The following is a 17,250-nucleotide window of genomic DNA, read 5'->3' as shown; positions in this document are numbered from 1 at the left end:
TTTGTAGCATTTGCTCGCATTTGAGTAACAGTCAATCAATATCCAGGAAAGTTTAGGAAGAGGCCTTCTAAAAGAAGACGGTTATTCAGTTTTTTATAAACAAGACGCATATGAGAGTTTTGCTTTCCTGTCCAATAGTCTGTAACTGTTCGGTTGATCTTTTCTAATCAATAACTCTGTAGCGAAGGCCTTCTTCCTTTCACAGGTGTATGTTGCCACGGAGGTCGATGTTCCCCCATTTTTACAAGTGCTCTGACAATCATCTTACCCCAACTCTTGAGAAATTTACCGTGCAGCAAAGACAAGACTCAGCAGACTGCTTCATTGTGATTCCAATTGGGTAACTTTTCTCCATATTTGACCCGTCTCCATAACAAACTACTTGGTTTCTTGATGGTCAGTATTGGGTTCCTTCCACCGGTTCATGCATTCTCACGCACGATTGCAAACAGTTTAGTGTCCACTATGTAAAACAACACTGCACTGTCATCTTTTGAGCGCAGAGAAGAAGGCAACACTAGTGGAGTTGTTGTATGACCCAGTAAACGCTTGCCACTTCTAATCTCAAGTTAATGTGAAAAAAAGACTCGGTAACCATTTGACAGATTGACAAAATGCATAAGGAGGCCTAGAAAGATTTCCGGAAAGAGTTTAGCCTACTAATTCGCTAAAATCAGGAAGGCCGATTCGATCCGTTTCGACAGGAATGTTCTTTTTGTGAAAGTTAAAAAGCAATCATTTCGCACACACACGGACTGTACAATTAGTTTCTTACACAAACATCTATGAGTAGACAATATAATACGTTGGCTTAATAGTTTTTGTACATCTATCGCTGCATATAGAAGGAAGCCAGAAATTCAACTCGTAAAAAGGGAGCAGTGGTTTCAATGAACTGCAGCTGGACTAGCGTTCCACCGGTAGACTGATATTTGGGAGACCGCCCCTAACCTACCGTGTTCTCTGTTCAGTTCCCACCATTGAATTGCAACGCCATAGTTTGTCGCAAACCAAAGTAATAACCCTTCATACATAACCACAGAACAGAAAGTCTGCGAACACGAAGAAGACACCCTAATCAGTACATCTGAATTCACGTGAGCGACAAAACAAGCCAATCAAAAGTATGCTTGATTGATGGGAAGGATTGAAAAATTAAATATCATTTGGGCGTAGGACCATAACAAAGCAACAGATTCAAATGTATGAAACACATTCATTTCCATTAGGAAGTCAGCCGCCTTGGAGCACACATACTTGAAGTGAAGTGCTGCATTACTGGTACCCTGGTGTCTTGATTATCGATTAGTTTGACAAATGTGACACACATTGTTAAAAACTGCCTACCTGTTCACCATGTTACCACGTCTCATGGAAACACTTCGGTTAAAATATGTATGAGTTCAGTATATTTTGTTGAGCTGAACGGTTGTACATACAGAGTCAAAACAGAATGTCAAACAGAAAGATGTGGGTGAATGAGAAAAAGGCTTTGTGTGTGAGGCTGCTAAATAACAAGCGAAGCTGTTACAGGCACGGAAGTAGAAAACCTCACTTGTAAAGCTGTGGGGAAAAACCAGCGTTCTCGAGCGTCTTCCTGAGTCATCCTGGATGTCTTTGAAGTACTGATCAACACTTTAAAATGGTTCAACAATTACAGAATCAATCTTCAAACGCAGCAAAGTCTCTTTGGACCATTTCGTAAGGTACTACTTGCACTATTCCTAAGTACTATACGCCGTTAAACTTGTATGATATAGCTCATACAGGATCCGTCGAAAACCAAGGGGGAAATGTCTGTATAATGAATCATCTTTCTTCCTATTTCAGGTCAGGTGCCATTAAAATCTCCTTATATTCATTGAGTTCGACGACACAACAGTGTAACCTCAGAAAACGAGTGGTCCTTTATCAACTTTGTATCCATCGATTACTTTTTGTTCGGTCGATTTTACTTTGCGGTTAAGTCGGTCGCTAAAAAGCCTGATAATATATACGCTAAAACCCCTCAGAGACATGTTACTCTCCTACTGACATATGAAGCAACAAAATATTACGAAAAAGATTTATCAAAATGTTTGTACATGTCAGATCAAAAGAACTTACAACACCAAGATGTTTCCTACACTTAAATTGAGATAGCAGATTCTGCGTGCACAAGGTCAAACTTTCTGTAGACGTATATTCCGTATCAATGTAGGCAAAAGATCAGTTTACCTGGATAGAAATGGCTGCGATCTGGCATCGCATGTCCAGCGCAGCCTATCATTTTTAATAAGTAGGGAGCGCAATTTAACTACTTTATTGCTTTATTTTATGGTGTGTGTTTTCTATGAATCTTCTCTAGTCCGAACCCGTAGCTTGAATGCAGTGATCTCCTCAAGATTTCTGTTTCATGACAATAAGTCCGCAGCATATTTACACTAAGAACCGAACTATCTTTGGAGCCAAAGTCCATGGTTCATAAAGTCTACAAACTTTTGGGTAGCAACCATGCGTGATGTACGAGAGCCCTGCGATGTTAAGCTGACTGAGCATGTGGTACCAATGTGTTTTTCGTAGTCTGTTGATTACGCTCACAGGAAATGGCATACTGAAAAAACGGACGGCAAAATCACACTTGAGGAAACCTTTGGTTGTATTCCCAGAAAATGGTTTATATTTTCTGGATATTACCGACGGGTTGGAGACAAGATAACAGCACCCTTGATAGATTCAGACACTGATCGATACTGAAGACACAGAGGGGTCAGCTGCCACCCACTCATTTCTGCAGGAGAGACATTCGCTTGTTCGCGGTCACCCAACCGACTGAGTGCACAATACAACCCAAAACCTAGGAATATTCTCCAAAATTACAAACGATGGTGAAGATGCCGGAAATAAGAGGTAAATGTGAACCCACGAACCAATGTGTTGATAAAACATTGTCTGGAACAGATGAGACTGTATTTGTACGAATACACATGGAGAGGGTACATATGAAGCAGTAGGTTTTTTGGTGGAACGTTCGAATATCAGAAATCAGAATCATGCTTGTACGTAACCCGCATCACGTTTGATCTTCGGTTGGTTTATCTTGGAGGAGCAAAAAAACGTTGAAAAAGATTAGCTGTTGTTCAACACCGTGGGTCATCTGAATAGGTCAAACCCCAAGTGTATTTAACTCATTTTTACTCACCAGTCGACATTACCGTACTCAATAGTGTTTCAAAACTAGAAATAGGATAGATTGAAGTTATCCTCGGTTCGTGTAACGTGCGTGTTGAAAATATGACTTTTGTTGACTAGCCCGATCATTGAACGAAATTTCTTACTATCCTCTGAACGGAGCAATACGTTCATCAAGCCCTGATAGCAGCGTTGAGTGGGGAGCTTCGCTGACAAGCCCGTATCAGTCCGCTCACTCACAAATTGCGATGGGGTATGTACCAAAAACAGCCCAAATAGCTTCAGCTGACCATTCCATGCACACGACTGATTGAGGCTGTTGATCAGTCGGTTTGGGGTTCAGTGAGAAATCCGAAACTGAAAATCTGGCAATCGAATCCTGCTACACCTATTCGGTAGTTGTCAGTCAGAATGGAGCTTCTAGTGGATATCTGTTTCAGAACCGGTTACTTCTGATTTAGAAATATCTTGTGTTTTTGAGTGAAAAGTGACATAAAAGGTGGTCGGTATTTTGTCAGTTCAAACGTGATCATACATTGTTTTGACCAAGTTCTACTCTAAGCAACGGAAGTCATTTCCTTGAAATTTCAACGACGTTCCAGTTTTAGATCACTTTATTATTCACCATTTTACTGTTTACGAACAGTAAAACATTGAAGCTTGTTTTCGTTCGACCAAGACAGTTTTGGCTCAGCAGCGGGGAGTACAAACTGATTTAGACGTGAGTAAAAGGCCGTCAAAAAGGTCTATTGTAAGGATAGTTTCGATGATGTTGATGATCACGCAACAGTGGCGGTAATTAAGGTGGGAGGGAGAAAAAGGATGAATTGGAAAAAATGCAGCTCACTGCTCAGGTTCACCAAAACACGTTTGGTTCAGTTTATGTAACGGAATCATCCTACTCTACTCAGCAAAGTGACAGTAAATGGTATGCAACTGTTCCCGTTAGAAATTTGATTAAGCAAGCTCACAAGCATGACTCGTGACATCTGACTGTCATATACACCGAAAAGTGAAGAAATTCAGTAAATCAGGTGACAAGACCCAATAAAACACAGTTTACTTCAAACATATCGACAGGTGATGTTAACTTGGGTGCGAGCGGTTCCTCAAACGGCTCGTGAATTACTCACAGACGTCTGCTGTACCGTACTCTGAACCTACACGATATTTATTAAAAAGGACAAACGGTGTAGAGGGACCTCTTTGTTCAGCCATGTGATTATAACACAGAATTCCCTCTATAAATCTGAGGTCAGAAGTCTCCTCTGTGCCATTATTTCAGCCCTTGAGATGAGTAGGCCTTGGAGTACTGGAGGGTTCAATACAACTTAGATGTACCAGAGCCAAAGTGAGCAGAAATTCACGAGAGAAAATGCTTATTGCTCACTCACAGGAGTCTGAATGGGATTGAAAATTTGTCGACGCACAAAACTTGTTTAATCTATGTTCTCTCGCTTTAGCTATTCTTTCCAAAATCAGTCAAGAAACAAAGCAAAATTGGCGACGCCGTTGACTGTGTTTTCGCCTCTCCACAAACACAGTTCGCTTGGAGTCTTTTCGGTTACCGATTCCTTGGGTCTCGTAACGGTTTTGCACTTACCTGATTCTGATTTTTCGTTAGTTTCCAACAAGCAAAACTTTGCTCGATACCCGATTTCGAACTACTTGAGTAGTATAGTCAGAACTAATCATCCACCTCTCCTCTATACGGCGACCTTGATTGAGAACACACAAAAATTATACTCTTTGTGGAATTGCTTCAGAGACGTCGAATTTGAAAGGATGGACAGGTCTCCTGCTCAGACTCAGCCTTGTCAGAGACTGCGTGATAGATGATTACTAATGAGGATTGACGAAAACGCCTCTCACAGTTACCAGACTAATGTACCGTTACAAACCATATGATTTGAGGCATTCCATTCCTTATGAACTTCACAAATCATCAACCTGTGTACTCTGTCATTTGAGGAACACTAACAAAAACTGAAGTCTCACCTAATAATGTTCAAGTGGCACTTCTTGCCCATTCTCCTGATCCTTCGTGCTTATTATTTCTGTTGACGGTTCCATGGCTTCAATCGTCTCTAGCGTATCAACGGGAAATTTGTATTCATCTTGGGAACCATCCACCCCCGAAAACTCATCGGACACTGATTTGGCTTTCAGGCTTGATTCCTCGTCCACATCTTGTCCCAATAATCTTGCAAGATGTGTTTCAGCAACCGATTCAACATCGGATAGAAATGGTTTTGTAATATTTTTCAATTTTTCCTCCAAAAGTTCTGGTGATTTAATAAACTTGATCAATCCGTCCACGTTTTCGTTCACTTTACGGAATAATTTGGTCAGTCCTTCCAACGTTTCTTCAGGGTGGATTTCCACTGGCATTGAAATCTGAGGTTCACTTGTGGAAGTGTCAGTCTGTCCTGTTGGTTCAGACGTCTGGTGGATTGTTAAACTCGCTTGGTTGGATTCGCTAGCTTCTGAATGTGAGTCATGAGGTGTCAGTTCGCTGGGTTCTAGAAGATCCTCCGTGCTACTGGTGCTTTTGTCGTTTAATTTCGCTTCATTATCCGTAGCCCATTCATGATCCACCAAAGTCTCTGTGAGGGCATTTGTTTCAACCAACACTTCCTTCATTGATTCTTCTGTATGATTCTCCTGCGGAGACTCTGTGATGTCATCCTGGATTTCGGGTTGGGTGGAACCGGCGGCGACACTGTATTTTCGTGTTTCTGTGACTGTCGATTCTTCCTCATCCAAGTGACTCAATGCATCTGAAGAGATAAATAGTATGTCTTATCTGAAACGGTTGTGGAAAATGATCTGTCCAACAGCGCAAAACCCTCCACTGCACTCCAGATGAAGGAGGAAGAATTCAGGCAGTTTCAAAACCGGGTAGGCTCAAGAACCTGTTCCTTACTCACCTAGCTTCTTGGAATTATTAGCTGCCCCACACAAAACGTATTCACATATAATATAGCCTAGATGTACACCCTTTGTTCTCAGAAGTATTCCTTTAGTGTCTTTAGTATGGCCCATCGTTTACAACTACTGATACAATCAGACTACAGATTTGTTGTTTATGAAAGCGTCATCAAGACGTGAGTGGCCGTGGATCAGAAGTTAACCAGAATCAAAGGCAAACGGTTTTGTTACCGTGCGGGTCAGCGTCATCCTAAGCTGCATATGCCACATAACAGAAAAGGCTTAGATTTGCTTATTGAAGTCATGTCAAAGACTTGCGTAGTTGGATACCAGAAATTGGACATACTGTTTATTTCAGTGAGATGGTGATCTCGTCTTCTGCGAAGAACCAAGAGCGCAGACAGATCTAAGGAACATTTCAACGCAATCAGGTACAGACATTGAGCACACAGGTGTTCTGGAGGGCGGCAAGTTCCAAAAAAATCGACTTCCTAATATAAATTTGGCGGTACGTTTACTCCCTCAGTGGATCTGTCATTATCAAGAAAGTCGATATACATGTACATATGAATGATTCTTATCTTCGAAAGCCTATTGGTCCATCTGGTGAATGTGCAAGAAGTCGTTCAGGAAGACCACGCATTACGATGATGAGGCCGTTTTACATTTGTCTACTGGTTTTATCGCAGTAGTCAGAACAAAACAAAAAACTGCTTGAGGTAGGAGACTGGAAACTGCAGACAGTAAGCTAGAAACTTGCTTTTTCTGATTTATCCACTGCAGAAAATATATTCTTATGTATACTTCTCAGTCTAACTGCATGGCTTTCGAAAGTCGCTTTAATAATAAGATTCCGCCAGGGGGACTCGTCTTCAAGATATTTGCTGTTTGATATTGGTGCTCACTGAGAAAATATTTCAGTTAAAATATTGGTGCGAGAAAATATTTCCGTTAAAACTCCAAGTGGCATTTGGACCAGATTGTTGTCACAGCACTTTTCCAAAACGGTCCCTCAAATAAGCCGGTGGAAACACCCACAGTTATTGGCTGGTGAGGTTGAATCGGTAGGATGGTACAATGCAAATCCAATTCAAGAACAAGCATTGTTCCCCCAACGGGCTGGAACCTTGTCATTTGTGTCTATTCTGATTTCTCTCAAATTCGGTTTGAAATTGGTGAATGCAAAAAAACTGACTCACTTTTGCTCACGATGATTTCATCGGCAAAACTGAAGTAAAATGAGATGAAAAAATGTGAGTCAGCCAAGTGTGTTGGATAAAATGGTCTTTTCATATGAGGGCGAACGTCTTGTGGACAACCTGCCTTGCTTTTTACGCCGGGCTGGTGATCGGCCATTCTTTTGCTTTAAGCGCTCCTTATACACATCTACTACGTCTTTACACATTTTTTGAAACTCAAGCAAGATGTACGTTGCTATATGTCTCAGTTTCTGGGTAGTATGTGGTCTTATAGCAAAAGATCTTGCGACCATAGTCGAAACAAACAACTTTTACGTTGTTCAAGTAAATCAAAAGGTGAGTTATTCCTTTTCATCTTCGATGAGCAACTCCACAACAGGTAATAGATCACTTATCACTTCAGTTTGATGCACACAGTTTGAACGACATTTGTGCGATCAACCAACTTTGGATGAGTATCTTACCCCAAAAGTGCAGCGAGATGTTCTCGGGTGCTTTTCTTATGATGCTGCGGAACATAGAGACTGCCATCCGGACCACGCAAAGCCATCACATATTGATATCCATTCAACTCCTTGGTGGAAACGCCCAACAGTTGGACCATAGTATTCATCAGTTTTGACACTGTTTCTGTCTTCCACTTGCCGTTCTCTTGTCGTTCCATCTTGCTATCTGGTGACTGAAAATAAACGAAATGTATAGCAAATCAATATGGTTTTTGCGAGACCCAACTGAATCGCTCGTTTTTAATGTTCTACAACTGAATGTGCTGCACACAGGGAGCCTCATGTTTCACTTGGCACGATATTCCAGATATCGCAGTATATTATCATAAAGAGAACTACTCTAGAGAAAACCAAATTGATTTTCAAATGAGAGTATTTCTTGAAAACAGCCAATTTCTGTTCAAGTAGAACATAAGGTTGACGGGAACGGCGACTGCGCCTGCCTGATGAGCTCCAAGAAGGGCGAAACCGGTAGTGGGCTGTCGATGAATTTTCAGCAACCCCGTGAGTAGTTTCCTTTATGGTGTCAAATCTGTCACAACACTAGTGCATCCTGAGGCGACACAAATTGTTTCAACATAGCCTATTTATTGAAGACTGTTGTTGTAGACCGTTTAGATGAACTCCCAGATTCAAAGACTCAGACGTAACATCTGTACTTCTACGGGAGACCATTCCGAATGGTGGTTGTACATTCAGACGTTGGATTCTTCTTTGCTGGGGTAAATAAACATCTTGGTTGGCCCTAAAGGGTCACATGTTCTATTCGCATGCCCGCCAAGCAGGTTACCTTACTGGAGGCTTACAACATATTGTATCACTATTCTAAACCAAGCTTCTAAAAAAGTCATGACCAAGAACAAACGGGCTATCTACTAAGGAAACGGTAGACCTGCATGAAACTGGTGGTCGAGTCAAACTCGTCAGACTTTTCTCTGAGTCTACGATCTGGAATTCATTACTTCTTTGAGCAAGCGCTATCAAAATATGAACTAACTAATACCAATTAACCAACTAACTAACTAACTAACTAACTAACTAACTAACTAACTAACTAACTAACTAACTAACTAACTAACTAACTAACTAACTAACTAACTAACTAACTAACTAACTAACTAACTAACTAACTAACTAACTAACTAACTAACTAACTAACTAACTAACTAACTAACTAACTAACTAACTAACTAACTAACTAACTAACTAACTAACTAACTAACTAACTAACTAACTAACTAACTAACTAACTAACTAACTAACTAACTAACTAACTAACTAACTAACTAACTAACTAACTAACTAACTAACTAACTAACTAACTAACTAACTAACTAACTAACTAACTATAACTAAGACAACAAAAATTCCATATTATTTGAACAGTCTGTTAAATCACCTCGTGTCTGTGAGAAGGGTCTGTGCACACGGTCGATCCTTCCGGCTCCGTTTCTGTTTTGATCTCTGCAGTTGCGATGGTCTTTGTTGAAGACAGCTGGCGCAAAGACAAAGGATAGAGTGGTCAAAGAACACCGAATACAAGGATAAATATGTCTTAAGTTTAAGCTTGATACCAATTTATGTGGTTAGTTTTCGTCACGAAGAGACTGGACCTTACCGTGGTGTGGCGGTTTGTGTACCTGGGCGACCCATTGAGCTATACTGAGGAGTATCCGCATGATGCTCACAGGGTCTCTCATACCAGGTAGAGGTCCGACGAACACAGTCTCCTGGCCCTCCAAATTGGGGGTTGGAACATGTATGGCGACGTTTTCCGTAAAAAAATGGTAATTTACTTGCCTTTCCAGCCGAACACCGCTGCCTTGCGATTAGGCTTTTGAGCCAAAGGCTTTGGATGTGGACACTAATCGTCCTCCTGTCTCGGTGTGGGCGCCCTGGCAGTATCCCTGCTCACGTACAACCATAGTACGACAGTGAAGCATCAGTGGCAACACTGATGTTGCTGTCTTTGATGATGACTTTTCGTCTCTGCGTTCTGGATTCGTTACATCTAGTACTGTCAGAGCTCGGACTGTCCATAAACCCAATTGCTGCCTGGCCTTCAAAGATGTGGAATGATCGCACAGTACATTCAAACATTTGTCTAAATAAACACATCGAAATTCACGGATAACCACCAGTGTTATGGGGTACCACACAATTAGGCTGTTCAACCGGTAATCAAACGTTTGGTGATAAAGCGGATACGATTGAATATTCTTAAATCACTCACAAGTAAATCAGTTTAGATTGGTAGTCTGCAAATACAGACTTAGCTGTATTCACATCCACGTTGCCGTATTTATAGCGCTTTCATTGAGTCCATGACATGAAGCTCTGAATTCGAGTTTTGTTGTTGTTCAAGTCAACTAGCAGTGAATATCCTCGGCTGTACAGGACACTACCTCCGGCCATTCAACCATCAGGAGGTGCAATAACACTACTCCATCAGGGCCCCCAGTCGCGGGAATTAGGACCTTCAAATATGTCCTGTTTTTGGTATACTTCTGTCAAAGTGCGAACAGAACAATGGAGGTGTGCGGAGCACCCTAAAGTTGTTCCACTTTGTCCCTCCAATCAATACAGTAGGGAAGCAATACATAAAAGCATTTTCTTCTGCATATTGGCTGAATAATGCGTCGAAAACTGAACGTAATGTTTGCTATGGTGATAGGCTGTCTCACATTTGAGAACAGCCCAGACTTGGCTAAGCAACAGATTCACTCAACAGCGCCAGATTCTCATGAATTCGAATACGGCAAATGCAAGCGGATGACCTACGTCATCTTTCTTCCTATTCTGACCAGAATGCATGTTGGTAAACTGGCGAACGTCGTACGGGGAAGAGCGAAAGCTGAACGGTTTCGAGTCCCCTCACTAGTAGTTTGTGAAGAGTAAAGCACTAACCGCAAAGATTACTCTTATCTTGTTCCACGGTCTTGCAAAATACATCTGGCGCAAAGCAGAAACAGTCCCACCCACCTCAAGTTGTTCTGTTTCAATCTCTGACATGCTCTCTGATGTAGTGCCAATATCGCTGACAGAGTGAATTTCCTCAGTGGATTGGGCTGTATTTTCGGTCTGGAAAGAGAGGCAGAAAGTCAGATTGATGAATGACGAGCACTGCATATCTAGAGCCGTAGGTCGCCAGTGTTATAAAACGTGACTGTGGCAGCTTTAGAAATAGGGTTGCGCGTGCGCGATCGTCACATTAGAATAACCTGGGTATGGATGCGCTTCAGAAAACCAGACACTTGATGAAATAAACTTCACAGGAGGTAAGCTATACACTTACGTGGGACACGAGAAAGACTCGTGCTTAAAGCATTCAGGACAAGTGAACACATTTGAACGGGGCCGTTATGGGTTCTTGAATAATGTTGCAATTCCTTACGACGTAGTAATTTAGTCGAGTTTGCTTACCAAACCTTTGGGAGCTACACACGCACCCGTTTCCAAAGGAACTACACAAATGTGAGTGTCATCCATCGCTTCGAAACCACTGAAGCAGACGGAACCTGTGCAAGTCTGTGTGTTCTACATGACGCCATCCTTCAAAGTTAACAATTTAAACTGGAACTTCGGGTAAATTTAGGAAAACAAGCTTCTCATTTTAATCGCTTTCGCTGATGTCAGGACGCGCCCAGACAGAAGAAAAAGCACATGTGCAGAGAGTGACATATCCCCAAGGTCACCATCGGTACGGCACGTCCGGAAAGTAGGTGAGTTGGCGGCTCTCACCAAACACAGCTTAGCAACACACGACCCGCGTAGTGGTCCTGAGATTGTTCACAACCGGAACACCACCATTGGCTGTACGGAACGAACAAGTGAACGACCATATTGGCCAATTGGTCATCCTATATATTTACGCAGACGCTCTGTATGTTTTGTCCTGGCAATACAGCCGTGTCCCCAGTTCTCTGTCTTCTCCCTATCACGTAGTCTGGCAGGCTCAGTGCAGGCGTAACCCATAGACGGCCACCGCAAGATACAACAGCTGACAACGCCGCTTCGAAAACTGATGAAATAGCAAAGGGAGGGAACGTTGAACACTTAGGCTATCAACGCAAGTATTGTTTTTGAACCAGGTAAATATTGTCTAAACTCACCTCCTCCATGGTGACATGTCCGTCTTCATCTGCCAGATTCGTGTAAAACATTTCTGTTGATTCCTCCTCTTCCGCGTGTTGTTCTCCTAATTCGGTCACCGGGGTATTTTCTACGGGCTCATTTGTCGTTAGTTCACTAGATACGGGAAAAGTATTTAATACTGAGTTAAGTCATTTTGCACGAGTGCGTTGACTGCATAGCAGAATTTCATCGTTTTCTGTGTTTGTACATTAAGTTCTTTGCCTAGATACGGAATGTGAACAAAACTCAGATGTACTGCCTGCCTCACTGTTTATTCTAATGACCAGTTCCGAAGGTCAACGTACCTGAATAGAGTGATGTGCACTTCAGGTGCAATCTCTTGAGGCCAGTTACTTTCCATAGTTGTTTCCGCAGGATATTCCTCTGTAGCGCCATTTGTTAGTGATTCCATTTGGATGGGTGTGGCTCCCGATTGTCCGAATATCAACAGACTGATGAATAACCATCTCAGTCCCATCGCAAACATCCCTGTGAAGGGGGGATAATAAGACCACATTTGATTCTTTTGCACGAAATACCAAAGAAAGTTGTTGTTGTTGGATCCTTGATATTGCGTTATTTGAGAAATTTGCATGATTAGAAATCAGTTATGATTGGTTAGATCAACACTGCTCAAAGCATTTGCCTGGGTTTTGCAGGGGTCAGAGACATTCCCGACCTGAGAAACGTCCGGGTAACAGAAAAATTCCTCTATATTTTTGTAATGCACTACTCATAAGATTTCTGAAAAATTCTCGACAGCTCACGATCAGTCTCACCCTTCTTGGGGTTCATCAGATAGACGCAGTCCCCGAGTCTCCGTCAACCTTATGTTCTACTTGAAACCAAATTGCACCAAATTGGCAAGAGACTCACCTGAAACCTAGCTGAATCTCTCGGCCTGGAAACATCAAAATCAAGAAAATTCTTCTTTATTTTGGAACTTGGTATTCGCAATGGCTTATAGCTGGAATGCAGTTTTATGTAGACCCAATAGTCTAACTGCCTAAATCGTCGGAAGGCAGTATCCATTTATCCAATAAGCGCTCTCATACCATGCAGGTACACAGTTGCAGTTGTCACAAACCAGGAGGAATCAAGAAGTCATCCAGTGAGGTAGACAAACCACACATATTGCAAGTTCTTTGGACTCGCAGAGAGCTACTCCTTGTCAAACAAGCTCCTAATAAACTGGATGCTCAATACAGTTTAGCCTATCAACTCCGAACGATACTTGATCGACACTTTTGCTTTACTAGAATGTCATGGCGATCTGTCTACTGCGGGTCAAGCAAATCCTAACCGGTGTCCATAGGCAAGCCTTTTGAAATGACATAACACTGTCATTTCAGAGTTCACGCAAACTACCGATGTCACAGATGGTGCTGAAACTTTGAGCTAGACTTAGTAAAGATACGAAGTCATCAAACCTGGTGTCACTTGTAGTAACTTGTTATCCCTATCAGCTACAAACTTTCATCGACTTACCGCTCGTTTTGTCCAGCTTGTGAACGGTTGTTGGTTCAGCCGACCACCGATGTCTATTCAAACATTCAAATGGCCTTTTATATGCTTGAACAATTACAGTTTTTGTAAACCAGGCTAAGTAACCAATGCTTTAAAAAGAGTAAAATGGAAACACAGGACCAGTTGCTGTTTTATAGTACAATGTTCACGCATTGAAACGTAAATGCTCCTGCGCCCATGTGCCGGGAAGGCGCGTTTTCAAAACACACCAAAATGGATACACTGAGACCAAGGGGCACTGCTGAGCGTTGAGATTGGATAAGAACCATGCATGGCAAAATTCCTCAAAAACCTGATTGTGAGAAAGTGTCCACTTTTGGATCAAAGGGCTTAGAATATAGAACATTTGGCGAAATTATTCAGAGCAATTTTCGATATATTCGGCGATATACGAAATGCGGGGACAACAGGTCACCTTTAAAAAAGATGTATTTTAAGGTCGGCGCAACTTTCTGCATGGTTAGTTACATTTGATTATGTGGATACGGTTCTCTGGGGGGAGGGCAGTTAGGAAAGCAGCCTGTTCTATTTTAGTTCCTGCGACATTTTGTCTGGTAACCGTTAATCCTTCACAATATTGGATATTATTCTTGAAGTCAACTAAAACGGATTTTCCATAAGTTATGTTCCCAAGAGGGGCAAACTGTCGTAAGTATATCCTAAACGAGTGGGAAAAACAGTCATGCTTTTAAAGCATCGTTTCAAACAAAAGAAGGACTTCCAGAAAACACTAAGAGGTTTCCTGAACAAAAATCAATCTATTCAAACAGCTCCTATGGTTCGGCAATCTTATGAGTAGTGCATAATGAATATACATGTGTCGCGATATCTCGAATATCGTACCGACTGAAACATAAGGTGGCCTGGTGCAGCACATTCATTTGTATGGAAACATCACAAACGAAAGATTCAGCTGGGTTCCAGGTGAGTCTCTTTCAAATTTGTTTGCAAATGAGTGTATTTCGCTAAGCTAAGCTCCTTCAATGTCTGAAATCCAACACAATTTGAGGTAGCCCAGGATTATTCGAATACATGATAACCCTAGTTACATTCGAGTAACAAAACGAGTGACAGCTCCAAGGGTTGCAAACTATAGCCCCGAACAACTAAACTGCGTGAACCACTCTTTACTGAAGTGCCCATATCTGCGAGCCGCGCGTTCTTAAATGTCTAGACGCAATGCACTACTCATAGGGCTACTGAAAACTCCCCGAAAGCACAGGAGCTGTTCCATCCTTCTTGGAACTCATCAGGTAAGCGCTGTACCCAAGTTTTTGTCAACCCCACATACTAGCTGAAACCAAATTTGGCAGATTTCTTCAAACACCCGATTAGGCTCAGTTAATCGTGCACTGTCGGAGAGTTTGCACCGACCACAATGAGTAGTTTTTTACGTCTAAACAGCAACGTTTTGAGATATCTCCAATATCCTACCAAGTGAAACATGAGGCGTCCTGGTGCAGAACATTCAGCTGAAGCGGACCATCATAAACAACATATTCAGCTGGATTTAGTTTAGTCACTCGTCACAACCAAATTTGTCTGCAAATGAGAGTATTTGTCGATATCATGAGTTACTTTAACTTCTCCGGATATTTGCCCATCCCTACTCGATGTATGTGAATTGGCCACTCTGATGACAGGCTTCTGCAAATTTGTCACGCCATTATGGTTACCTGTCGATCGTTTTAATCCAGCTGAGTGTGCGTCTCACAGTCATTCTGCCCAAGTACACTTTACCACCCAAGGCGATATAGCACTTTAGGTTCGTGTCCCAGCTAGACCCTATGTACAGTCAGATGAAGCCACTTACATAATCAAGCTTCAAAGTCTTATTACCACATTCTGTGCGCCACTCTTCCAAATGATGTTGAAATGAATCGGTGAGGTGCATTAGACAGACAAGATATAGCTAGATACACAATCAGTAAATCAATGGCTACAAGTAATCCAACGAAAAAGTGCACGTGAAAGACAGTAAGTGGTAAACTAAGCCAACGCTCCAGATGGAAAATGTTTGGTCTGGGAACTCAAGTTACGTTGACTCCGTTCGGCAGCTCGGCTAATCGGTGTAGTTGGACATCCGACCGGTTTGAGAGTAGCTTCTGCACACTCCAGCGCAGGTGAATGCGATTTACCGGATATCTTGCTAAAACATGCTTTCGAGTGGAAAAGTCTAACTTGGAAGCACGATTAGGCAGTTTTCAGCAGAGTTCACCATTACCACGTTGGATTTGGTCAAATCAAAGATAGGCTTAGATCAGACATCAGCCGACTCTCCTAACAGTTTTGTGACGTCGTTTTTTTACACCAAATTGGTTCACAGTTTCATAGTATGTGAACCTCGAATTCTAACAAACTACTCTGGATTTTTACATCAAATTGGTTCACAGTTTCATAGTATGGGAACCTCGAATTCTAACAAACTACTCTGGATAATAGGACAGAAAGTACGCTGACGAACCCCTACTTGCACTCCAACTCAGTGCACCGTAGTCGTAGATGATCTGTGTGTTTTTGACGAAAGTATCAGCGAAGTGTCGAAAACAACTCTGAAGAAATCAAACTAATGTCACATCTTTAGAAAGTCCTTTGGCCCTGATCCAATCATCTCACGTCAGTCAGCCCGTAACCTTAAAATGTGGCCCCTGGAGCCTAACTAACGTGATTCAGTCAACCAATCCAGTTCAGGACACCGTGAAACTAATCCACTGACTAAGACTATTAAGAAGCCAGACAAGCAGTTTTGGCGTTGGCGTTTGCGTCGGTACACCACACGAATGAAACATGAGGTAGGATGGTTCCTTAATGCTTTCCAAGACGATACACTATTAAATAACACCAGACAACACAAACTTTTTCACCGGGGGATCTCCTTGAAGTTAATCTACTTCCTGCTAAATCCGAGCACCCCACTGGACTGTGACAAGCATCCAACTACACTTATGATGTTAGCATGTGAGGTTTCTCTGCAAGACTCGAAGGCCTTAACCGTAAAGTGCGTGCTGTTTTATATGGAAATATTTCGTAAGCTCCAGTAAGAGATTTTCAAATCACCACACGAAAGTCTGACCAACATTTATGCGCATATCACTGCTGAGTGGTTTTTTTTTCAGTTTTCGACGGCACACTGTGTCCCAGAATTGACGAAATCTCTGCATTTCAGTCGTCTTGAAGAGTTTCTGAAACGGCTTCGTGCAGCGGGAACTTACGGGAAGGCAATAAAGTCGCCCCATCACAAGTGGATATTTTTCTCGATGTGTTCAGTGACACAAACCAGCCGAACGCAAACTTCTCCCCTATAGTCTAACACTATGGGTGGAACGTGGTAACTTAAATCACATGGACACACCTGTCAGACATCCAGTCATCGGCCCATTATCTTCCGAGTGCTTCGCAGAAGTTCGATCCCAGTCCTATACCATCGATAAGGATGGGAGACCTTTCCTGTGACTATTACGCTGCGTCAACGCTCACACAAACTAGCTAATACATAGGGTTAACCTTTTCCCAGCTCGCAAGTGTTGTAGGTCAGTACCCGATCTGGTCCACGCCCTATTCTTTACTTGTAGTCTTGCTACTTCGAGGTGGAACACCAGACACTACTTCGCGCACAATATGCGGTAAAACTACCCCATTTATCATACCGTTGACCTGATACTAACCTAACATTTTAGCGCAAACCGAACGATCTCCTGTAACACACAACTAGCCGTACGCCCGCTAAGTTTCAGCCAATAAAGCTGAAGACATAACTAGCGGTTTCATTTTGTTTGGCCCCG

General features: G+C 42.2%; 1 protein-coding gene across 1 annotated transcript; it reads right to left on the bottom strand.

Annotated features, from left to right (window-relative positions):
• Positions 1-2,930: 2,930 nt before the first annotated feature.
• T265_01080 (hypothetical protein) lies at positions 2,931-13,468 on the bottom strand (the record flags this gene model as incomplete). The annotated part of the gene is made up of 9 exons (XM_009165023.1): positions 2,931-3,078; positions 5,170-5,951; positions 7,302-7,330; positions 7,766-7,980; positions 9,207-9,302; positions 10,790-10,888; positions 11,920-12,055; positions 12,247-12,430; positions 13,430-13,468. 7 exons carry the CDS (start codon positions 12,426-12,428, stop codon positions 5,170-5,172), a joined length of 1,539 nt encoding a protein of 512 aa, XP_009163287.1.
• Positions 13,469-17,250: the final 3,782 nt, after the last annotated feature.

The sequence above is a fragment of the Opisthorchis viverrini genome (assembly GCF_000715545.1).
Source record: "Opisthorchis viverrini unplaced genomic scaffold opera_v5_11, whole genome shotgun sequence".
Lineage (NCBI taxonomy): Eukaryota > Metazoa > Platyhelminthes > Trematoda > Opisthorchiida > Opisthorchiidae > Opisthorchis > Opisthorchis viverrini.
Note: the sequence above shows the minus strand (reverse complement) of the source record. Positions and strands in the feature narration are given on the sequence as shown.